The sequence below is a fragment of the Lissotriton helveticus genome, chromosome 12 (assembly GCF_964261635.1).
Source record: "Lissotriton helveticus chromosome 12, aLisHel1.1, whole genome shotgun sequence".
NCBI classification, from domain to species: domain Eukaryota; kingdom Metazoa; phylum Chordata; class Amphibia; order Caudata; family Salamandridae; genus Lissotriton; species Lissotriton helveticus.
Window position 1 is genome coordinate 455828376 of NC_136073.1, and position 20870 is coordinate 455849245.

Consider the following 20870-nt stretch of genomic DNA (forward strand, 5'->3'; position numbering starts at 1 on the left):
AAAAGAAGTGAGCAGCACAGTGGGAGCCAAGACATGCGCGAAAGTTAATTACTCACTTGGCAGCAGCGCGCGTGCACGTGCACGCAAGCTTGAGGACAGCAAAAGCCTCTGGTAGCACTTTGAAAAGGATGTATGACGTTACAACGCATACTTTTACCACGCATGCCTTTACAACGCGGTTTTTACATCGCAAACCTTTACAACGCATAGCGCTTAGAGGTGCTGGATAGTGAAAAGTTTAATTTTCTATTCCAACTCCAGTCCCCGTGGACACTAGGGAAGGTGTTGGATAGAAAATTAAACTTATTCCCTATCCTAGAGCGCCCCACAGCGCAATGCGTTGTAATGGTTTGCGTTGTAATGCCTGCGTTGTAATGGTAGTGCGTTGTAAAAGTTTTGTTGTAAAGGTTGTTCACCCTTTGAAAACCCCCTTACTAAAAGTCGAGCAAGCAGCGCATGCGCTGCTCTAGGCTCGACCTAAAAAGGACCCTGTTCCTACTGTGCCTCATCCGCCCCCTTTCTCCTCCACACCCCCTTCCCAAGCCAACCTCCTCAGCCTCCAACGCAGACCATGCCGCAGTAGAAGCTAAACCTGACGTGCATCCAGGACACTTTACCAACGGCAGCATCTTTCTCTCATGGTTCCTAGCACTGAAAAAACTTCCTCGAGGTGAAGCGGTTCTCAGATCACAAGTAGGACTTACTGATGCTATTACCAATGCAATAAAATGCCTGATTTTTAGGGTATCTGTTGCAAATGTAAGTCAGAGGCGTGCTGCAGTCTTACCTCTTTTGCACTCTTCTCCCTGCTTCTAGTCTGTAATCTGCACCTGGAACAGCCTCGCTCAGGTATGATTTGTGTAAAGCTAGCAGATCTGACTATTTTCTAAGTGAAAGTGCTTCATAAATGATTGGTATGATTGTGTGTGCGGCTGTGTGGGTGAGTGGGGGAGTGATGTGAGAAAGTGTCAACGGTCGGATAGCTGGAGTACATGAGAGGATGAATGACAGAGTGACTGGGTGCATAGATGATAGATCACCTAAAGCATGGATGGAAGAACGGGTAAATGCATGAATGAATGGTTTAATAACTAAGAGCATAAGATAATGAGGGCATGGTCGGATGCAGACAGGTTACACCAATCTTACAATCTGAGGTTCAGACAGCAGTGGTGATGCCATATATGTGTCTGGATCTACCAATAATGTGTTTCTGCAAATATTAGTCGATCTACCAATAATGAGCCTCTGCAAATATTGGTCTTGGGCACATATACGGATACCCATTTCCACACACAGAAAGCATAATACATACTCAGATACAGACACACAGCCATCCACAAACAAATACTTGCTAATCAATGAAGAAGCACTTTCACGTAGAGATAAAAACCTTATTGGCCTTTTAACATGGCATTAGGACTACAGTTTTTTAATTGTAACTTTCATTTGTTACACTATAATTAGAAGGTGTTATTATCGCCAAACCTAGTCGTACTCATTTTATCAACCACAGAGGGATAAAAAGGAAAGTTTGCCAAAGCGAGTTTTGAGCTTTGATCTTCAAGCTGGTTTCATTTGTTTGTATGACGATAATTAATTACTTTTAAATCAATGTCTGGAGATTGATCTTGAGGTCATTATTTTTGGGCCCCTATTTAGGTCTGGTGTTAGCCAAGACCCTTTCATTTTACAAAACTATATATATAATGCGCTTTTTTATGGAGCTATTCAGTCATCCCTCTTGAGCCTTTGGTCTGCTCTAGTGTCATTCAGTTCAGTTCAGTTCAACTTTATTCGGATACAATAGTACCATAAAAGCACAAAAACAAAAATACATCACAACAAATTGATACAAAGATTAAAATTCCATATACATATATCCAAAAGTGCTAGTGCAGAAGCAGCCATCATTTTAACATAAATACATCACAACAAATTGATACAAAGATTAAAATTCCATATACATATATCCAAAGTGCCTAGTGCAGAAGCAGCCATCATTTTAAGATATAATTGTTAAAAAATTCTCGAATCATAACACACATAATCAAGGATCCATCATAGACCTACGCGCCCTTATTGCAGTTTTAAGAAAAGTGCCAGTGCGGAGAATCAATTCAACGTCATCTAAATCTAATATGCAACGATACGCTTCATCCAAAGTAATTGATCTTCTCTTATTAAAATATGGATAAAAAAACTGCTTAAAATATTTAAGATAATATTTACAGAAGAATATAAAGTGCATAGTAATTTGCTCACTCCTCCCGTCACATGAGCACAAATTTTGATTAAAATTTGGGCTATATGCCAGTGGAAAACAAAGTGCAAACGGATTGTGCCAGCTCTTAATCGAAACAAAAGGCTCCTTTCCCAACGGCTCATCGGTAAGGTCAAATACATATGGAGCGGATAACAGTGTTGTTCAATGGCCATATAATTGCGCGCAATTGTTTTCCTAGACTCCCCCACATCCCGCTCGTTGTTATATAGGGAGTACAGGTTCATAAAGGGGGTGGTGATGGACAGAGCATCTGAATTAAGCAGAACACTCCTACCCAGTCAAAAGATCAGGGCTTGATCCATCACCGTTTTTTAGCTCACTGCACCATCCCAGTTCAGAACCCGGCTACATGCAAATTAGTCTGTCCCTGGCCCAGTGCATCATGGGAACAGGGCAGACCAAACTACCAAGCCAATTCTTTACTGGAAAGGAAACAAGCTTCAGGGGACCGGTTTCTGGCATTACAGCCGTCTTCGACCCAGCTTGCTTGAATCCTGATGGTGCAGTGAGCAAGGGACTCATGTCTGAGCATACCCTTCCACTCCTATAAAGGCCAAAACGATTCATAAAGGGGGTGGTAATGGACAGAGCATCTGAATTAAGCAGAACACTCCTACCCAGTCAAAAGATCAGGGCTTGATCCATCACCGTTTTTTAGCTCACTGCACCATCCCAGTTCAGGACCCGGCTACATGCAAATTAGTCTGTCCCTGGCCCAGTGCATCATGGGAACAGGGCAGACCAAACTACCAAGCCAATTCTTTACTGGAAAGGAAACAAGCTTCCGGGGACCGGTTTCTGGCATTACAGCCGTCTTCGGCCCGGCTTGCTTGAATCCTGATGGTGCAGTGAGCAAGGGACTCATGTCTGAGCATACCCTTCCACTCCTATAGTGGCCAAAACGATTCATAAAGGGGGTGGTGATGGACAGAGCATCTGAATTAAGCAGAACACTCCTACCCAGTCAAAAGATCAGGGCTTGATCCATCACCGTTTTTTAGCTCACTGCACCATCCCAGTTCAGAACCCGGCTACATGCAAATTAGTCTGTCCCTGGCCCAGTGCATCATGGGAACAGGGCAGACCAAACTACCAAGCCAATTCTTTACTGGAAAGGAAACAAGCTTCCGGGGAGCGGTTTCTGGCATTACAGCCGTCTTCGGCCCGGCTTGCTTGAATCCTGATGCTGCAGTGAGCAAGGGACTCATGTCTGAGCATACCCTTCCACTCCTATAGTCCCTGGAAGCTTGTTTCCTTTCCAGTAAAGGATTGGCTTGGTAGTTTGGTCTGCCCTGTTCCCATGATGCACTGGGCCAGGGCCAGACTAATTTGAATGTAGCCAGGTTCTGAACTGGGATGGTGCAGTGAGATAAAAAACGGTGATGGATCAAGCCCTGATCTTTTGACTGGGTAGGAGTGTTCTGCTTAATTCAGATACTCTGTCCATCACCACCCCCCTTTTTGAATCGTTTTAGCCACCACAAGTGTGGAAGGGTATGCTCAGATGTGAGTCCCTTGCTCACTGCACCATCAGGATTCAAGCAAGCCGGGCCGAAGACGGCTGCAATGCCAGAAACCGGTCCCCGGAAGCTTGTTTCCTTTCCAGTAAAGGATTGGCTTGGTAGTTTGGTCTGCCCTGTTCCCATGATGCACTGGGCCAGGGCCAGACTAATTTGCATGTAGCCAGGTTCTGAACTGGGATGGTGCAGTGAGCTAAAAAACGGTGATGGATCAAGCCCTGATCTTTTGACTGGCTAGGAGTGTTCTGCTTAATTCAGATACTCTGTCCATCACCACCCCCCTTTTTGAATCGTTTTAGCCACCACAAGTGTGGAAGGGTATGCTCAGATGTGAGTCCCTTGCTCACTGCACCATCAGGATTCAAGCAAGCCGGGCCGAAGACGGCTGCAATGCCAGAAACCGGTCCCCGGAAGCTTGTTTCCTTTCCAGTAAAGGATTGGCTTGGTAGTTTGGTCTGCCCTGTTCCCATGATGCACTGGGCCAGGGCCAGACTAATTTGCATGTAGCCAGGTTCTGAACTGGGATGGTGCAGTGAGCTAAAAAACGGTGATGGATCAAGCCCTGATCTTTTGACTGGGTAGGAGTGTTCTGCTTAATTCAGATACTCTGTCCATCACCACCCCCCTTTTTGAATCATATAGGGAGTACAGAGCATTCCGCAGTTCCTTTTTTGGAACTGATTCTGCTAATGTTGGGTCCTGGAAAACATTTTCTCTTTTTACACTGCACAAACTTTGGAGCACACCACTTAGCCATGGGATTTCTAATCCTTTATTGCAATGTAAACAATCCATTATAATCTGCTGTGTCAAGGATGCCGCTTTGTTCTTCCATACTGATACCCACATAAGTGCCGGTCGTGCCCGAATAAAATCAGTTATAAAATTAATATTAAGCTCCTTGTGACATATATATTGGGAGGTTGAGTTTGGGGTGCTCAGTAATTTCCTGCAGAACCTGTTTTCTTCCTGCTGGATGGCTGAGCAATTAACTGTTCCCCAAAATATCGGCGCCATTAGTGGCCACCGGAGTACACTGGAGTTTGTATTTTTTTTGGACTGCTAAAAGAGCCCCCGTGGTCTTAGGGCTGGGTAGGCTTAAAATTGAATTGGTGGCCTTTGAGAACTTGCTCCTGGTGTGAGCCAAATGCTCACTCCAGGAGCCGTTCGCAGCAAAGGCCAACCCTAAATAAACAAAAGATTTTACAGAGATCAGTTTTTTACTGTCTATTATAATCTAGCCTATTTCACGCTTCCCTGGGCCACTACTCATTAAAAAAGATTTCTTAAAATGTACCCGCAAATCTAACTCCTTCATGTAATTGTTAAAATTTTGGACAAGAAGACACAGGGAATTTAGAGTGAGGCCTATAAGCACCGCATCATCTGCGTAAAGAAGCACGGGGATGGGCTTCTTATTAATGTATGGGACATCTCGAGTAGCCATTTTCAAAGAGCTATTCAGCCCATTAATATATATGATAAAAAGCAGGGGGGCCAACACGCAACCTTGTCGGACCCCCCTGCCAATATCAATGGTCCCAGAGACCTCTCCTCCCATGCCAATCCTTACTTGAGCCTGAAGGTCTCTATGTAAATATGCTAAAAAATGTACCAGTGGTTCATCCAACCCTCCTGCCGAAAGGATTGCCCACAGCTTTGACCTGTTCACTAGGTCAAAATCTGTGGACAAGTCCATGAAGGCCATATAGATTAGGGTCCTCCGTGCAATAGTGTATTTCCCGACAATTAAGTTTAAGTTGAGACATTGTTCGATAGTTCCAACCTTGCCCCTAAAACCCAGCTGGCATGAATCCAAGAAGGCATTTTCTTCTGTCCACCCCACAATTGTGTTATACAAGACTCTTCCCAGAATTTTGAGGGTGTTGTCTATTAGAGAAATAGGTCTGTAATTGCACGGAAGAGATCTATCTGCCTTCTTAAAAATGGGGACTATTATACTTCTAGCCCAAGTCTCGGGTATTTTTGGCAAAGTGAAATTATTAAAAACATTCAAAAGCAAAGGGGCCCAGAAATCCCATTCACATTTTGCTTCCACCCACCACAGCATACAGCATGAAGCCACCTCAGCACTTGCTGTTTGAGTGGTGGCATTCTGCTGAAGCACAATGGTGTCAACCTCACAGAAAGTAATCCCTTACCGGGCCAGAGACTTCTGGGTCATTGTTTGCTTTTTGCCAAAACATATGTCTTGCTGTTACATTTTGTGAGGGCCCAGCAGTTCTCTAAATACTGCTACTGGGCTCTCACCATGCATCCTGCATGCACACATCTTAGAGCTGCCATCTTTGTAAATAGGCTTCTAAACCATTCAAAAATAGATACACTTTTGTGCTCAGGCGCATGTAAGGGCAGTTGAATATTTTTGTACAACTTTATTTAAAAAACATTCAAAATCATCCGCTTGTGCAGGCATATGCATGGGCAAGTAATTTTATAAAAATAATTTTTTTATGAAGATTTACTAAAACATTTTATAAATCTGGCAAACCCACGAGGCTGGCAACCAGAGCCAGGCCAAGTGCCTTTGTCACTGCTGGTTGGGTCTGGCTTGGCAGTGCAGCTATCTGCCTGGCCCATTGTTAGCAGTTTCTTAAAGTATAGCTTGAGTGGTTTTCAGTTCCACCTAGAGGAGCATTGTTCCTGCACTCATGTTATTGGATGTTTGTTTTATTTTTGTCCCCTCTACGTAACACTAGCATTGCAATGCATTAGGAACAGTTTTATATCCTAATACATACATTCACTCGTGACGCATTACATTTTTATATCATTGAAGCTTGTTTCCTTTCCAGTAAAGAATTGGCTTGGTAGTTTGGTCTGCCCTGTTCCCATGATGCACTGGGCCAGGGACAGACTAATTTGCATATAGCCAGGTTCTGAGCTGGGATGGTGCAGTGAGCTAAAAAACGGTGATGGATTAAGCCCTGATCTTTTGACTGGGTACGAGTGTTCTGTTTAATTCAGATACTCTGTCCATCACCACCCCCACTTTTTGAATCGTTTTAGCCACCACAAGTGTGGCAGGGAATACTCAGATGTGAGTCCCTTGCTCACTGCACCATCAGGATTCAAGCAAGCCGGGCCGAAGACGGCTGTAATGCCAGAAACCGGTCCCCGGAAGCTTGTTTCCTTTCCAGTAAAGAATTGGCTTGGTAGTTTGGTCTGCCCTGTTCCCATGATGACTGGGCCAGGGACAGACTAATTTGCATATAGCCAGGTTCTGAGCTGGGATGGTGCAGTGAGCTAAAAAACGGTGATGGATTAAGCCCTGATCTTTTGACTGGGTACGAGTGTTCTGTTTAATTCAGATACTCTGTCCATCACCACCCCCACTTTTTGAATTGTATACAGAAAGCATTTTTTTGTCTTGCTTTTTTTCACCACAACAGGCTTTAAAAAACATATTTTAGTTGGGACACAAAATGAAAGCCAGCCCTATTAGCTTTGCCAAAGCTTTTATCTGATTTTTAAATAAACATCAGATGAATGATATCATTTTCATCCAATATTCATTTCATTTTAGTCTGTGGTTAAAATTGCTGAGCTGTCTTCAAGCACTTATTTTCCTGCTTTAATTAAACACTAAATGTGTTTATAACTTTATTCAAACAATTTAATTTGATTTTATACTTAAAGTGGAGGCCCATAAACCCCACCATTTTAATCCTGTCTGTAAATTAATTTATATGGCTCACAAGGGAGACCCTCTGTATCCTCTTTTTATGGTCTGGCTTGGCAGTGCTGCTATCACGCAACAATTATGTGAGTATAACGGGGAAAGGGGCCTTGGCTCCACCCACATGTTGGGAGCCAGGGGTATATGTTTTGCCTGGGAAGAAATTGTGTGCTTACACAAACAAAATGCCAGCTGCGATCATTTTGTTTATTTATCCAGCTGCTGGGCTTTTACTTTTCGGGCATGGACACATATGCCATTGCAGTCTTACGAAAGTGTCTTACATAATTAGATAATTTATGGGTTTTCTCTCTGGCAATGCAGATGGGAAGAGGGCAGTCATTAACAAACATGAATGTTTAGGTCCGGCTTGACAGTGCATTGATAAGCCAGACCTATTGGCATTGCCAATGCTTTTTAGTTATGTTTGCAAATTAATCTAATGTATATGCTTTACAGGAAAGATCCCCCAAAACTCTTCTCTCTTTTATTTTTAACAAGTCCCCATTTCCCTTTCCCTTGCTCTCAACCCTATTTATTTACTTTATCCCTTAACCCCAATGGTGGAAATGAGGGAGATTCATTAGGATCCCGGATCCAGCAGTTGATATTGAGTCAGATCACGGTCCTGGCTGGCCTCAGTTAAATGTGCTGACTTTGACCTGGCGCAATTTGCAGACATCAAGACACATTTTTTGACTGTTTGTGCTAAGAGCAATCTGCAAGATGTCAAAAAGGTGTACTTTAGTACTAGAAGGGTCCAATTAAAATGCCTCACTTTAAGAGCCATCATCACTTGTTCAAATGTCATCTTGGTTAAGAGCTAGTTGGAGCTTAACACCTTGTTGTCATTGAGGAAACAAAGACATTCTTAGCTTGTCACTTAACAGGTGCTTTCACTAAAATATGATTTGGAGTCAGGTTTTTGAGTTTTCCTAGATCTGTATGTAAGAGATATGTATACACTATAAAAAGATCATATATATTAATCTATGTGAGTAATGTTAGACCTGGCATCCTCCGTGTGGTTTCCCCTGTCTTTTTGCTTCTGCCTCCTGTATTTTTGACCGTTATGCTGGACTTCGTTTTTGCTGGTTTAGGTACTCTGGGCACTTTAACACTGACTAGCAGCCCGTCCCGACGTTGTCCGGGTATGAAGTGTAATGTGTGTATTTGGCAAGGGCAATTTATTTAGACAAAATTTTTTGTTTCATTAGAATCGGGACGGAGAAGGCCCAGCTGCACCACATCAAGGGGCACACTGGGGGCGTGAGAAACGCTGGGGGCATGTGCTACATTCCGCCCTTCATGCCATGTGGGTCGTACATTAATCAGAAGATCATCTGCTGTGGCCGTCTGCTGGGGGCGTGACAAATGCGTTCACCTGGAGGCCTGGTAAGTAACGTTACTGCAGCCTCTCCTGCGCGCTGTTACTGAACTCTCTCATTCAACGAAATTACACGTGCCTGCTACCATCAACCAGGGCTCTAGCCGGGCTCAGGCGGCGGATCAGTACAGTAATTACACGCGCCTGATAACATCAGCCAGGGCTGCAGCTGGGCCTCAAGCGGGGAACACGCGCCTGCTAACATCAAACAGGCCTGCATCTGGGCCTCAAGCGGGGGAACACGCAAATGAGCGTGTCTGCGGGGACAATTACTGCAGCCTCTCCTACTCGCTGTCACTCAATTCTCTCATTAAACGGATTTACCCGCGGCTGATAACTCTCTCATTCAACGACATTACACGCGCCTGCTAACATCAGCCAGGGCTGTAGCTGGGCTTAAGCGGCGGATCACTGCACCAATTACACGTGCCTGCTAACATCAACCAGGGCTGCAGCTGGGCCTTCCCCGTCCCTATTCTAATGAAACAAAAATGTTTTGTCTACCGCGAGATTTTAAAATAAATTGCCCTTGCCAAATACACACATTACACACATTCTATTTCATACCCGGACAACGTCGGGACGGGCTGCTAGTCCTTTGATATAAGAAAGGTGCACCAGGTCTGACATATGACTGTCTGTCACAGATTCACAATCCTTGCCTTTTGCAGACTTGCATATTTCTGCCCACACTAATGTCTCGAAAGTTCAGCAAGTCTGGGACAGAGTCAGTGACATTGCAGGCAAATCTTACTTGCGATTGAATACACTTACGCACCTACAAAGCTTATCAGCAACTTCAGCATTTTCGAAAACTCCTGAATTCCTTATAAGGCATTCACACTGTGGTTCTCAGAATAATTATGTACAGTCATTAGGTTTCTAATGACAGACATTAAAAGAGGTGACAGACTCACATCCAAAACACTGGAAGATTCCAGGTTATAGTGCTGGCTTCGAAGCAGAAGCTGAAGGCCTTCTAGGCTCATCTCAGAGTTGTCCAAAGGGTCGCCCATCTCTGTCCTGCAAAAACAAAGGTATATTTTATATTATTTATGGCAAAGCAGAAGAGAGCTGCTATTTTATTGTTACTAGGCCCACAATCAACAAGCATTTACAATGCAACGGTCTCGCCTTTGAAAAAGTTAGAGCTATTGGCATTGTAAATAACAACATTTTTATTTATGTGTTGGTTTTGAAAACAGATAAATAAATGCCATTGTCATTTACAATGCCAATAGCTTCATCTCTCGCAAATGCCACACACAAACCCACACAGAATCCCACACACATACATACCTACAGAGCCACACACACACACATACACAGTCACACACACAGCCACAGAAACACTATCTACCCTACTACCGCCACCTCTCAACACACATGCATTCGAAACATGCACGTGTTCATGGACTTACTCGTACTTGCAATATTTTTTATATTTTATATAGCTATATGAGTTTGTGCAGGTCGTAGCTTGATATCACATACATATATCAGATATATAATGTGCACTTTCATGAAATATCGCAAACAGATACTTTTGTAAAGACACGCTGCATGTTATACCTAGAGTAACCCACAGCTGCCTATATTTGTGTGCGAGTTTGTGTGTAGTAACCACTCTTAGTGTGTGTTTTTACAAACGTGACTATAGGTATATACACAAATAATGAAATTTAAATACGGGAATAATGTTGCAGCATTATATACAAGGCGTAGTAGCCATGTGTGTGACAGTGTATAGTGGGACATGCACTTGACATACATATTTACGTACTCCGGATTACACGTAAGGCATGCAGCTTTAAACATGCAATGTTATAAAAGTGTTAAAGTTCGTGTAATGAAGGGAAAGTGGTGTTTTCAGCTCCGACTCTGTAACACACTTTTCAAACATTGGTTTTTGTGATTGACACACGCCCATTCAGATCTGTGTCCTTCTCCGAGTGTAAAGTAAACCATATTTAATACGGGCCCGGGGCTGCGAGGCGGGGAGGCATTAGGCCGGAGTCATCTGCCCCGCAAGCTCGGAGCCTGGGAACGGAGCAGCAAGCAGGACTCCTCGCCGGATAACGTCTGAGCGTCTGTGGCTCCCGGAGGCCCTGGAAGTGTCCGGCAGTTACAGCTGTGCCAGTGGGATGGGGCCTGGGAGGAGACCGGCTGGGGGCGGGCAGGGCCCCAAGGTCACAGGGACTGGGGATCGTGTCCCCATCTAGCGGATGGCGCGGGTTCCCAAAGACTCACCAAACACATACATATCCCAAGCCTCACAAACCCCATACATTGCACACGCACAAACACACACGCTCACTCACAGACTCGCACACAAACACACCAGCAATACTTTCACACCGAAACAGGCACTCAATTGTCCACACACAATCCAAGAAACAACATTGTCATTGCACACCCAGGTGCATGCTCTACAATTCGTCGGTCGGACGCCAAACTGGACAGGAAGCCGCCCTCTGCTCCCCCCACCCTCCCCCACTCCTTTCACCACCTGTGGAACCATAAGTCGGGCATTACAGTTGCCATTGGGGCAGACTGGGCGGCACTCTCCGAAGGGGATCTCAGCGTTGGGGCAGTCCACGGGGTAGTCTCCGCAGGTTACGTCATCGCACATGATGTTGCATACATCTGCACACGCACAAACACACGCTCACTCACAGACTCGCACACAAACACACCAGCAATACTTTCACACCGAAACAGGCACTCAATTGTCCACACACAATCCAAGAAACAACGTTGTCATTGCACACCCAGGTGCATGCTCTACAATTCGTCGGTCGGACGCCAAACTGGACAGGAAGCCGCCCTCTGCTCCCCCCACACTCCCCCACTCCTTTCACCACCTGTGGAACCATAAGTCGGGCATTACTGTCGCCATTGGGGCAGACTGGGCAGCACTCTCCGAAGGGGATCTCAGCGTTGGGGCAGTCCACGGGGTAGTCTCCGCAGGTTACGTCATCGCACATGATGTTGCAAACATCTGCACACGCACAAACACACGCTCACTCACAGACTCGCACACAAACAGACCAGCAATACTTTCACACCCAAACAGGCACTCTATTGTCCACACACAATCCAAGAAACAACGTTGTCATTGCACACCCAGGTGCATGCTCTACAATTCGTCGGTCGGACGCCAAACTGGACAGGAAGCCGCCCTCTGCTCCCCCCACCCTCCCCCACTCCTTTCACCACCTGTGGAACCATAAGTCGGGCATTACCGTCGCCATTGGGGCAGACTGGGCAGCACTCTCCGAAGGGGATCTCAGCGTTGGGGCAGTCCACGGGGTAGTCTCCGCAGGTTACGTCATCGCACATGATGTTGCATACATCTGCACACGCACAAACACACGCTCACTCACAGACTCGCACACAAACACACCAGCAATACTTTCAGACCGAAACAGGCACTCAATTGTCCACACACAATCCAAGAAACAACGTTGTCATTGCACCGGGTGCAGCCTGGCCCATTTACATTCTGCTCGGTGGCTGCACCCGGTGTCACTTCCATCGGCAGAGTTCATGAGAGCAGGCGTGTAGCAGGCAGCGCGGCCCTGACCTCAGCACATCTACGCACCGGAGCGACATGAAGCAATCACTGAGGTAGCAGCTGGGCCAGGGAGGACATAGTAGCCATCAATCTCCTGCCTGCTCTCTTTCCGAGTCAATGATGTGGAGGGCCAGGCTCCCGATCAAACTCGCAACCCGCCCGCCCCAGCTACATGAAAAAATGGCAGCCGCAAACACCACCTGTGGAACCATAAGTCGGGCATTACCATCGCCATTAGGGCAGACTGGGCAGCACTCTCCGAAGGGGATCTCAGCGTTGGGGCAGTCCACGGGGTAGTCTCGGCAGGTTACGTCATCGCACATGTGATCCTAGCAAATACTATTCCACCGAACCTTCTTTGTGTTCATTATCTCATATGAAAGCACCTTCAAATATGTGACTTCAGGATGTGTGCTGTACAAAAATCTATCTTGCATTTCAATGAATAGGCTATAACGTTGTTATATCGATAACATTCTAGGCCACATCCAGGGTTCATTTATCAACTGACTTGCCTCTTGATTCACTAGTAGCATTATCATCACAGCGCGGACAGAAATACATCTCAGTTCTTGTTTAAAAACTCTTAATTTTAATAAAGGTGTCTCAATGTAGAGATACAATCTGATGTACGAAGGTGAAACGCTTCAAGACAGTACAAAATACTTAAAAAATGTAAGGCACGTATCATGTTATATCAAGATATTTGTGCATGATTGACAAGACGAATATTTTTTGAGATAAGTCACGAAGAACCAAAAGATAAGACCCCCAAAACACCAGGCCACCATACTAATACGGCTAAACTCAACCCTCCTAAAAGGAACAGGCGTTTTCAGGCCGGGAAGCGGAAGTGCCACATCACGAGGATGTTAAACAAGGATGCTGCGAGAAGAGGGGGGGCCACAGCCGCCTCCTCCGCACACGGGCACAGTAGTCTTGCCCATTAGATGCTCGACAAGCCCCCAGAGAAAAGCTTTTAATGGAAGAAATGCCGGAGCAAAGAGAGCTGGAAAGTGCTCTCATCAGCCGCGTCCCCGTGGGTATCAGAGCCAGAGACATCTCAGGGAAAGAAAGGCACGTGCCGGCTCTTCGGAAGGAAAGGCACCTGCCTGCACTTCCTGAAGACGCGCTATCGGCGCGAGCGTTAGCGCGGGCACGAGACAGCGGCTAATGTGCGTGTAGCTTGGTACAGGTTTGACTCACTGAACCCAAAGAGGCGGGTTGGTGTCCATTATTATCCACCCAACCCCGGATTATGGGCACGGAGAGCCATGGGCAGCTTCGAGAAAGCAGCCCCATATTGGGGATGAGGACGGGTTTCCGCTCCGGGCAAGGCTGTGAGTGCCGGGCAACCCCAAATGATAATAAAACAATACTTTAAACTATATGAGGTTCGCGTTTATTGTACGGTGATTGCTTTTTGGACAAAGCCTAGTCAAATCTGCCTGATGGAGCATCAACTTATAACAATATCAGAAAAGGGCAGTGAATGTTTGCTATCCTTCCCCCAGAGTGCCCTCTGCACCTGCTACTAAGGTTCCACGAAGAAAGAAACATCCCCATCACTTCAGATAATGTTCACTATTCTACAATCTAATATGCATTTAAAAATTGACCTTTAAAGCATTTGAATTTTTTCTCCGCTTTACAGTAGTTAAAGCAAAAATTCTGCACTACAGGTAACAAGTCAGGTCCCGGGCCGGCAGCCAATCACAGCCCGGCCCGGGGAATGACGTCACGGGGTGTCCCGGCCGGCAGATTCGGGGGCGTGTTTTTCGTGCTCTCCCCTTCCCATTGGCTGGAAGGTAAAATTCCAGCCAATGGGAAGAGGAGAGGGCGGGACTTAAAAAACCACACGGAAACGCCCCCGAATCGCGTTTTCAAGGGGAAAGCGTGATTGACAGCCAATCTCTTCCAATGGCTAGCCTCCATTTATGGAGCTAACCAATGGAAGACAGAGGCGGGACCAAAGCCCCATATGTAGGACATAAGATTTCGCCCTGGGCGGAGCACTGCTTATGCAGTGCTACGGCCAGGGCGAAACCTAAAAATGTAATAGCAGTTTTTGCATAATATCATTTTCATGCTGCAAACAATGTTTGCTGTTACCTGAAAAAGGATGCCATTTAAGCAACCTTTTAATTAATGTAATGTATATTTTTATTGAATTTTATTTATTTAAATTGTAAGAACTAAATTATCGATGGCTATAAATCAAAGGCTATTTTAAGAAACAAGTTCTCACTACACATTGAAGTCACCTGGATTCTTATTAAAAAGTTAACAAGGGGGTTAGATCAGTGCTATGAAATATAATCTCAGTGCATAAATGGGCCTTGTGGCATTTTGCAATATGCCCAGAATGTTAAACTGTAATTAAAATATTTTTGCAGGGAGACAAAGTAATATTTTCTCACTGAATAAATGCACAAGTCACTTGTAGAAGTTATGCTTCTGGGCATTTGTGTAGCACAGTGTTTGCCGATTACTTGCATCTGGTGTGTTCTAATCTGGAATTATTTTCTGATTAGAATCATATGTGCCTATTAAAATTAGTCATTAGGATTTAAAATGAAAAAGCTGTGATGTTTATAATTTTGGTTTTCTAGCACGGGCTAACTGGGCCTCGACTCCATTTTTAAAATGCAATTACTGCAGTTTAATATTTATTGTGTGTTTATATTTTCCATTGACAATGCAGGCAGCATAACGTACACTGTTTATTGTATACAACATATTGTTCTCAAAGAACTCTACATGAAGTGTTTAGTTACTTTCAAGGCTCTTCGTGCTTGCACACTGTATTGCATTTATTCATGAGTCTTTTCATTGTTCATGTAACTAATTTGTTTGGACACCTTTGATAACATTAGGCCCAAAGGGGTGAATCAATATTCATGTAAAGGGATTGTGTTAGGATAGTGGGATTATATTACATTTTGTAATGCTGAAATGTAAATTGCTGTTATATTGATACTTATACTTACACAATGCTGACATTGCATTTCTCATCACATTCTATGGTGAAATTCATTATAAAAGACCCTCAAACTGGGAGGGGGGAGCGAGACAGATCTTATTTGGTCTCTGCCAGCAATGCTGCTCATCTCTCTGTCAATTTGCTGCACATTTAGCAGTTAGTCTATTTTGCAAATTTTGCTTAATGCTGCATTTGATTTAAACCTGGAGAGTCTTTGTGGCAATTGATTTCTATGTATTTTGACTGATTATTAAGATTGCTATATTTTTACTTTTCTGTATTGCACATCATTATTTTAATAACTTTCATGGTTTTGTCTTCATTACTGATCACAAACTCACGTTTTGATTCAGCCTTCATTATTGACTGCATTTTTAAATGATGTTTTGAAATATTATCACTATCTTATCACTCAAAATTAATTCTTGAGCACAACACCATTGCTGGCCCCACATATAGGTACTATGACAGTCATGCAGATTATCAAAGAGATATCACCCAGTTTTTGGTGATAACAGCTCAACCCCAACATAACTTTCCTCACTGTTCTGAAGTCTGTCCACATTCTCTGCTTTCCATGGCCAGACCTAAATTGGATTATTTGCAGTGTTCTAGAGCTGTTCCCAAGCAAAGGATAGAGTGTATTAATAGGGTGGAATGTTCTGTAAGTGATTGTGGCGATTTGTTAATACATTGAGCGATTTGTACTTTGAGACAGCTGGTGTGTGTGTGGAGTCATGAATTACACTGCATGTAGATTTTTGGTTATGGGCTTTTGATTTCCAGTTCATTAGGTGGTTTGATTACTGTGATGTTTTTGTCATATTTGAGATTTAGTGACCTAGTTGTTGTCCCTGTGCTTATTTGAGTGACGGGGGCTAATTTTGTGCTTGTGTCGAAAAATAAATTGGTTTATGTTTATTTTTGGTTAAGGTAATCAGATTTGTAGTAATGCAAGATCTTGAAATATATTGTTGAACTTGTCTGCAAAGTGCTAGTATGACTTGAGAACACACGAAGATGCTGGACGGAGTGATGAAACTTTTCAGACACTCACCCCCAATCACAGATCTTAGTTAAATCCATCACCGTACTTTAGCTCACTTCGCCACCCCAGTTTGGACTCAGCCATATGCAAATCAGTCTTGACCCTGTGCCTCATGGGAACAGTCCAGCCCGAACGGCCAGGCCCTAACTGGGGTATGCCCAGACGTGGGTCCCTGACTCACTTTGCCACTCAATTTAAGCTAGCCTGGCTGATGAGGGGTGTTATCCCGAAACGGGCCAGGAATGCTTGTTTCCAGTCCAGGGAATACATGGTTTGGCAGGGGACATAGTACTTAAAAAGCTGAACATGTACTTATCAGTTTTACATGTGCTGGTAGTGAAAAACTTACACATTTGTTTTCCACTACTTTGAGGACTACTTCTCCCATAGGATAATATTGGTGTAGACAGGGCAGGCTGCTCAGGACTGCCGGGAAAAGGGGATTGTGGATGTGGATCAGGACCAACTGAAGTAACAGGTTGCAAACCAGGGAGGAGAGTGACACCAGGTCTTGCAGGTAAAGAGGGTTTTATTGGGATAACACGTTTGGTATTGAGCATCAAAGTTCTCCGTGTCCTAAACGTGAGTCTCTCCCTGGCGAATTGGCTGGGATCCGTCTTTGCGCCTTGTTACAATTGGGTACACTTATTACATTTAATAAGTGTAACTTTGTTCAGGAGCAAGAAGAAATGTCATGTTTGGTGTCTAAGGAACTGTAATTTACAATCCTCTTCATTGGTAAAGTTGGATTTTATGTCACAATTAAAAAAAATGGCACTTTTAAAAAGTTTGCATTTTCTTGTCCTAAGCATTTGGTGGCTGCAGCCTGTTTCCTGGGTCACATAACAATGTGTGGTTGGCAGTTGGCCTTTGTGTATTTCTCCCAGACAGCCATACAATAGAGTGATTTGGTGTTGGCAGAATGGGCCATCCAAGCAGGATGGGGGGGAGCTGTGCACATTCCACTTGCACTTCAAAGAGTCTGCATCCATTCACACACACAGAACTTCACACTACTCTACTGTGCCCCAGACGGACTGGGACCTGGGCAGGGAAGCATGATATTCCAGTCACTTCTGTTGGGGGTGTGGGGGGACTTCAGAAGTTTATTCCACTTCAAAGTTGGCCCCAAGTATAACAAGCATTTGCAATTCAAATTGGTCTCGCATTTGTGAGAGTTAGAGGTATTGACGTTGTAAATGATAATGTCTTTTACCCATGTGTTTTAGATTGGAAAGGAGCGGATGTAATAGTGTAGAGTGTAATTATGTGGGTTGGTTTGGAATTGTCTGTTGCTGAATTGTGTGTGGTGGAATTGTGTGGTGTGAATTTGTGTAGTGGAATTATGTGGGGTGATGTATAGTGGAATTATGTGTTGTTGAGTGTACTGGAATTATGTGGAGTGGGATTGAGTGTTATAGAGTGGAATTATGTGGAATGGTATTTTGTTAATTATATATTTTTATTGCATTTAATACATTGCGGAGCAAGCCCAATGATGAAGCATACCACCTTCGGATGGGGGAGGGCACTTGCCCATACGAGTGCATGCTCCCAGTGACTACATATGGACTCTATTGAGAGTCTGCTATAGCCAATGCAGAACATTATAACAGCTGTTTCACTGTTTGTAGTAGTAGCCAATTCTGTGATGCCAGTACTGATTTAATGTGGATGACTTTCCTAGCTCTTGGAAAGAGTTTGGCTGCTGTGTTAGGAACTTATTTTACTTGTGTGGTACAGGTTTTAGGAAAGCCGGCAAAAAGACCACTGCCATGTTTGATTGTTAATACGACTTGGCCATAATAGTCCAAGTTCTTTAAATGAGATCTGGGAGAATATATCTGTCGTTTTATTTGAATGTTAAGTCCTGGAGGGTGTTTTTTGCTGTGAAGTAGCTGTGTTGCAAAGCTACCTAGGGTTTATGACCTTAGAGGAGTTACTACTAAAAGGTGGGATCACATCCAACACGTGTTTTGCTCAACAGAATGCCTATAGCTTCTTCATGGCTGTAACAAAAGTTAAGTGGCAGTCAGGGAGGGGAATGGAACGAGAACGAAAAATAAACAAAAACAACCTTACCTAAACCATACCTTTTGGTAAGGTTGTCTTGTGAGCTGGGGCGCTTCTCTGAAAAATTGCTACATTATAGTACTGTGTCAAGTTGTGTGCCCTGTGAAACACAGTCTCAAGTGAATATATTAGTTCAATGGAAAAATAGAGCCAACGGTGTCTTTACATAATTAACTACCAATACCCAGGAGAATAAATACAACACAAACTGGTAAGCCACTGAAGATGTGTTTAACATGTGTAGTGTTGGAATTATGTGAAATGCTTCCAGAGCGTCACCAGGCCTGTATGCAACTATTTCTTAACATACCTTCTGAGCATTCTAAAAATAACCAGAACCATAAGAAATGCCACGCAGGTTTTTTCTTAGTTAGGACTCAGCAGTGAAGTATAGCGTGAGTACTGTGGCACAGTGCACACTGAACCCAAATTTGGGCATGCCTACTGCGCTTAAGGTATCGCACTGTCAAAAAGCAAAAAGTGATGGGTGGAGTGCTTGAATTAATCTCAGCTACTGGTGAAGTATGTAAAGCAACATTATTGTTTGTTAAACCATATAGGAGAGGTGTTTTTGTTTAGTGCTCACCCTGAACTGAATTACTTTTAGGTGCCTCAGACTGGTTGACACTAGGTCCACGGAGGTGCCATAGTTACTGTTAGTACCAGTGAGCAATGTAATATCACACTTCAGCTCACTACTGCAGGTACATTTTTTAAATGTTTCAGCTAGTGGGAAGTGTGATATCAGGTGTGCTTGTATAGTGCTGCACAAGAGTGCAGGATAGTAACCTTGTGTTAGTGATGTGTTCTAGTCTGCCCTGACACTTAAAACTGCCTTGCAAAAATGTTGAATACTTGAGCTCCACAGGCCTGATATGATACATGTTAATGTTTTTACTTCATCATGCATAAAAATGTTGTTGTTTTTTGCCAGCTCTCTTCACTTTAAACTGGTTCCTTGCAGGAGTTGCCAGCATTCATTTCCAAAGAAAATATGTTTCAATACAGATGAAATATGCCAATGGTACTGGTAGTTTGTGTTTCCACTCAGTTTTCCTGAATCAAATGACAAGTTTTAATTTGATTGAAAAAAATTAGGAAACTCCAAACAAATGTTTATATTTGAGAGCAAATCAAAAGGCGGTCATATCTTTTTTTTTCATTCCTATATGCTTGTCTAACACACTGCACTGACAAAGCATGCTTCACCAAAATGATAGTCTCTCTGTGCACCACATCATGGAAATAAAATATCTGTCTAGTCTTCTTTTCTGTGAAGAATAGATTCCAGAATGAATGAGCTCTTCCTCCAAACTGAAAGTATGCACTCCTAATGGCAGGCAAAGAACATCCTTTTTTACACAGGCCCTTAGATTTGGTAGAGCCTGTTTGATTGATATGCATCCAATATGTTAACAGGCTACATCCCGAGTGAGGAGGGCAGGTAATGAGCAGTTGCTCCAAATTCCCAATAGAAAAGGTCTAGAAGCGGAACGTCATGCTTCATAAGGCTGTAAACAATAATAAATAATGCAACTGGAAAGGTCTACAAGGGAGAGAGCATGTTCCTTTAAATAAAGTATGTATCATAGATTTGGGGGATGGAGAAGTGTCGCGCAGAAATGGGAGTTAGGAATGCTGCCATATGAAAGTAACGTGTGCATACTTTGGGGCGGGAGGTGGTGTTGGGGGAAGGCACAGGGAGATTAAGTGAAGTGTAAGCAGCGTCATGGCCAGGAAAAGGGCAGAAAGTGAAACAATCATGTTTAAAAGTGGTACTTTTATTTAATAATACATGTACTTAGGGGTAGCATGTATCTGGCGTTTTACACACAGAATTGGATATGCTGGCGGATATTTCACACTGACATGCACATTCATGGGTGGGAGTTGGTGTTAGGGGAAGGGAGGGGGATTAAATAAAGTGCAAGCAACACCGAAAGTTGTTTCATTCTTTTTGTCCTTGTAGGTGTGATGGCCCGGAGTTTTCCTTTCTCAAATTGTTAATTCTTGCTCATGCATTTAAAAAAAATATATATTTTTTAGCCTGAAAGTTTTTTGCTTTTGATTGTTTATTTTTTACTGTCTCTGACACTTCCCTATAGAAACATGTCAAAGGGGAAATATTATTTAGGCATTTCTAACACACCCTTTGTGAGAGCTCCGCTGAAGAGCAGTGTGCGGAATGTAGAATCATATGAGGTAAGCTATGATGTTGTGGAATGGATCTGTATAGAATTCTAGGAATGGTCATTCTTTGAAAGCTGTTGGAGGCTACGCATGTTAAATTTGGAT

The 20870-nt window shown here is 43.7% G+C and overlaps 1 protein-coding gene across 1 annotated transcript in view; it reads right to left on the reverse strand.

Annotated features, from left to right (window-relative positions):
• The window catches only part of HSF4 (heat shock transcription factor 4), a 507465-nt gene that overhangs the window by 85603 nt on the left and 400992 nt on the right, over nt 1–20870 (reverse strand). The window contains exon 9 of the mRNA XM_078670271.1: nt 9812–9917. Within this exon, the coding sequence (XP_078526397.1) occupies nt 9812–9917 (106 nt within the window). The remainder of the gene's footprint in view (nt 1–9811; nt 9918–20870) is intronic.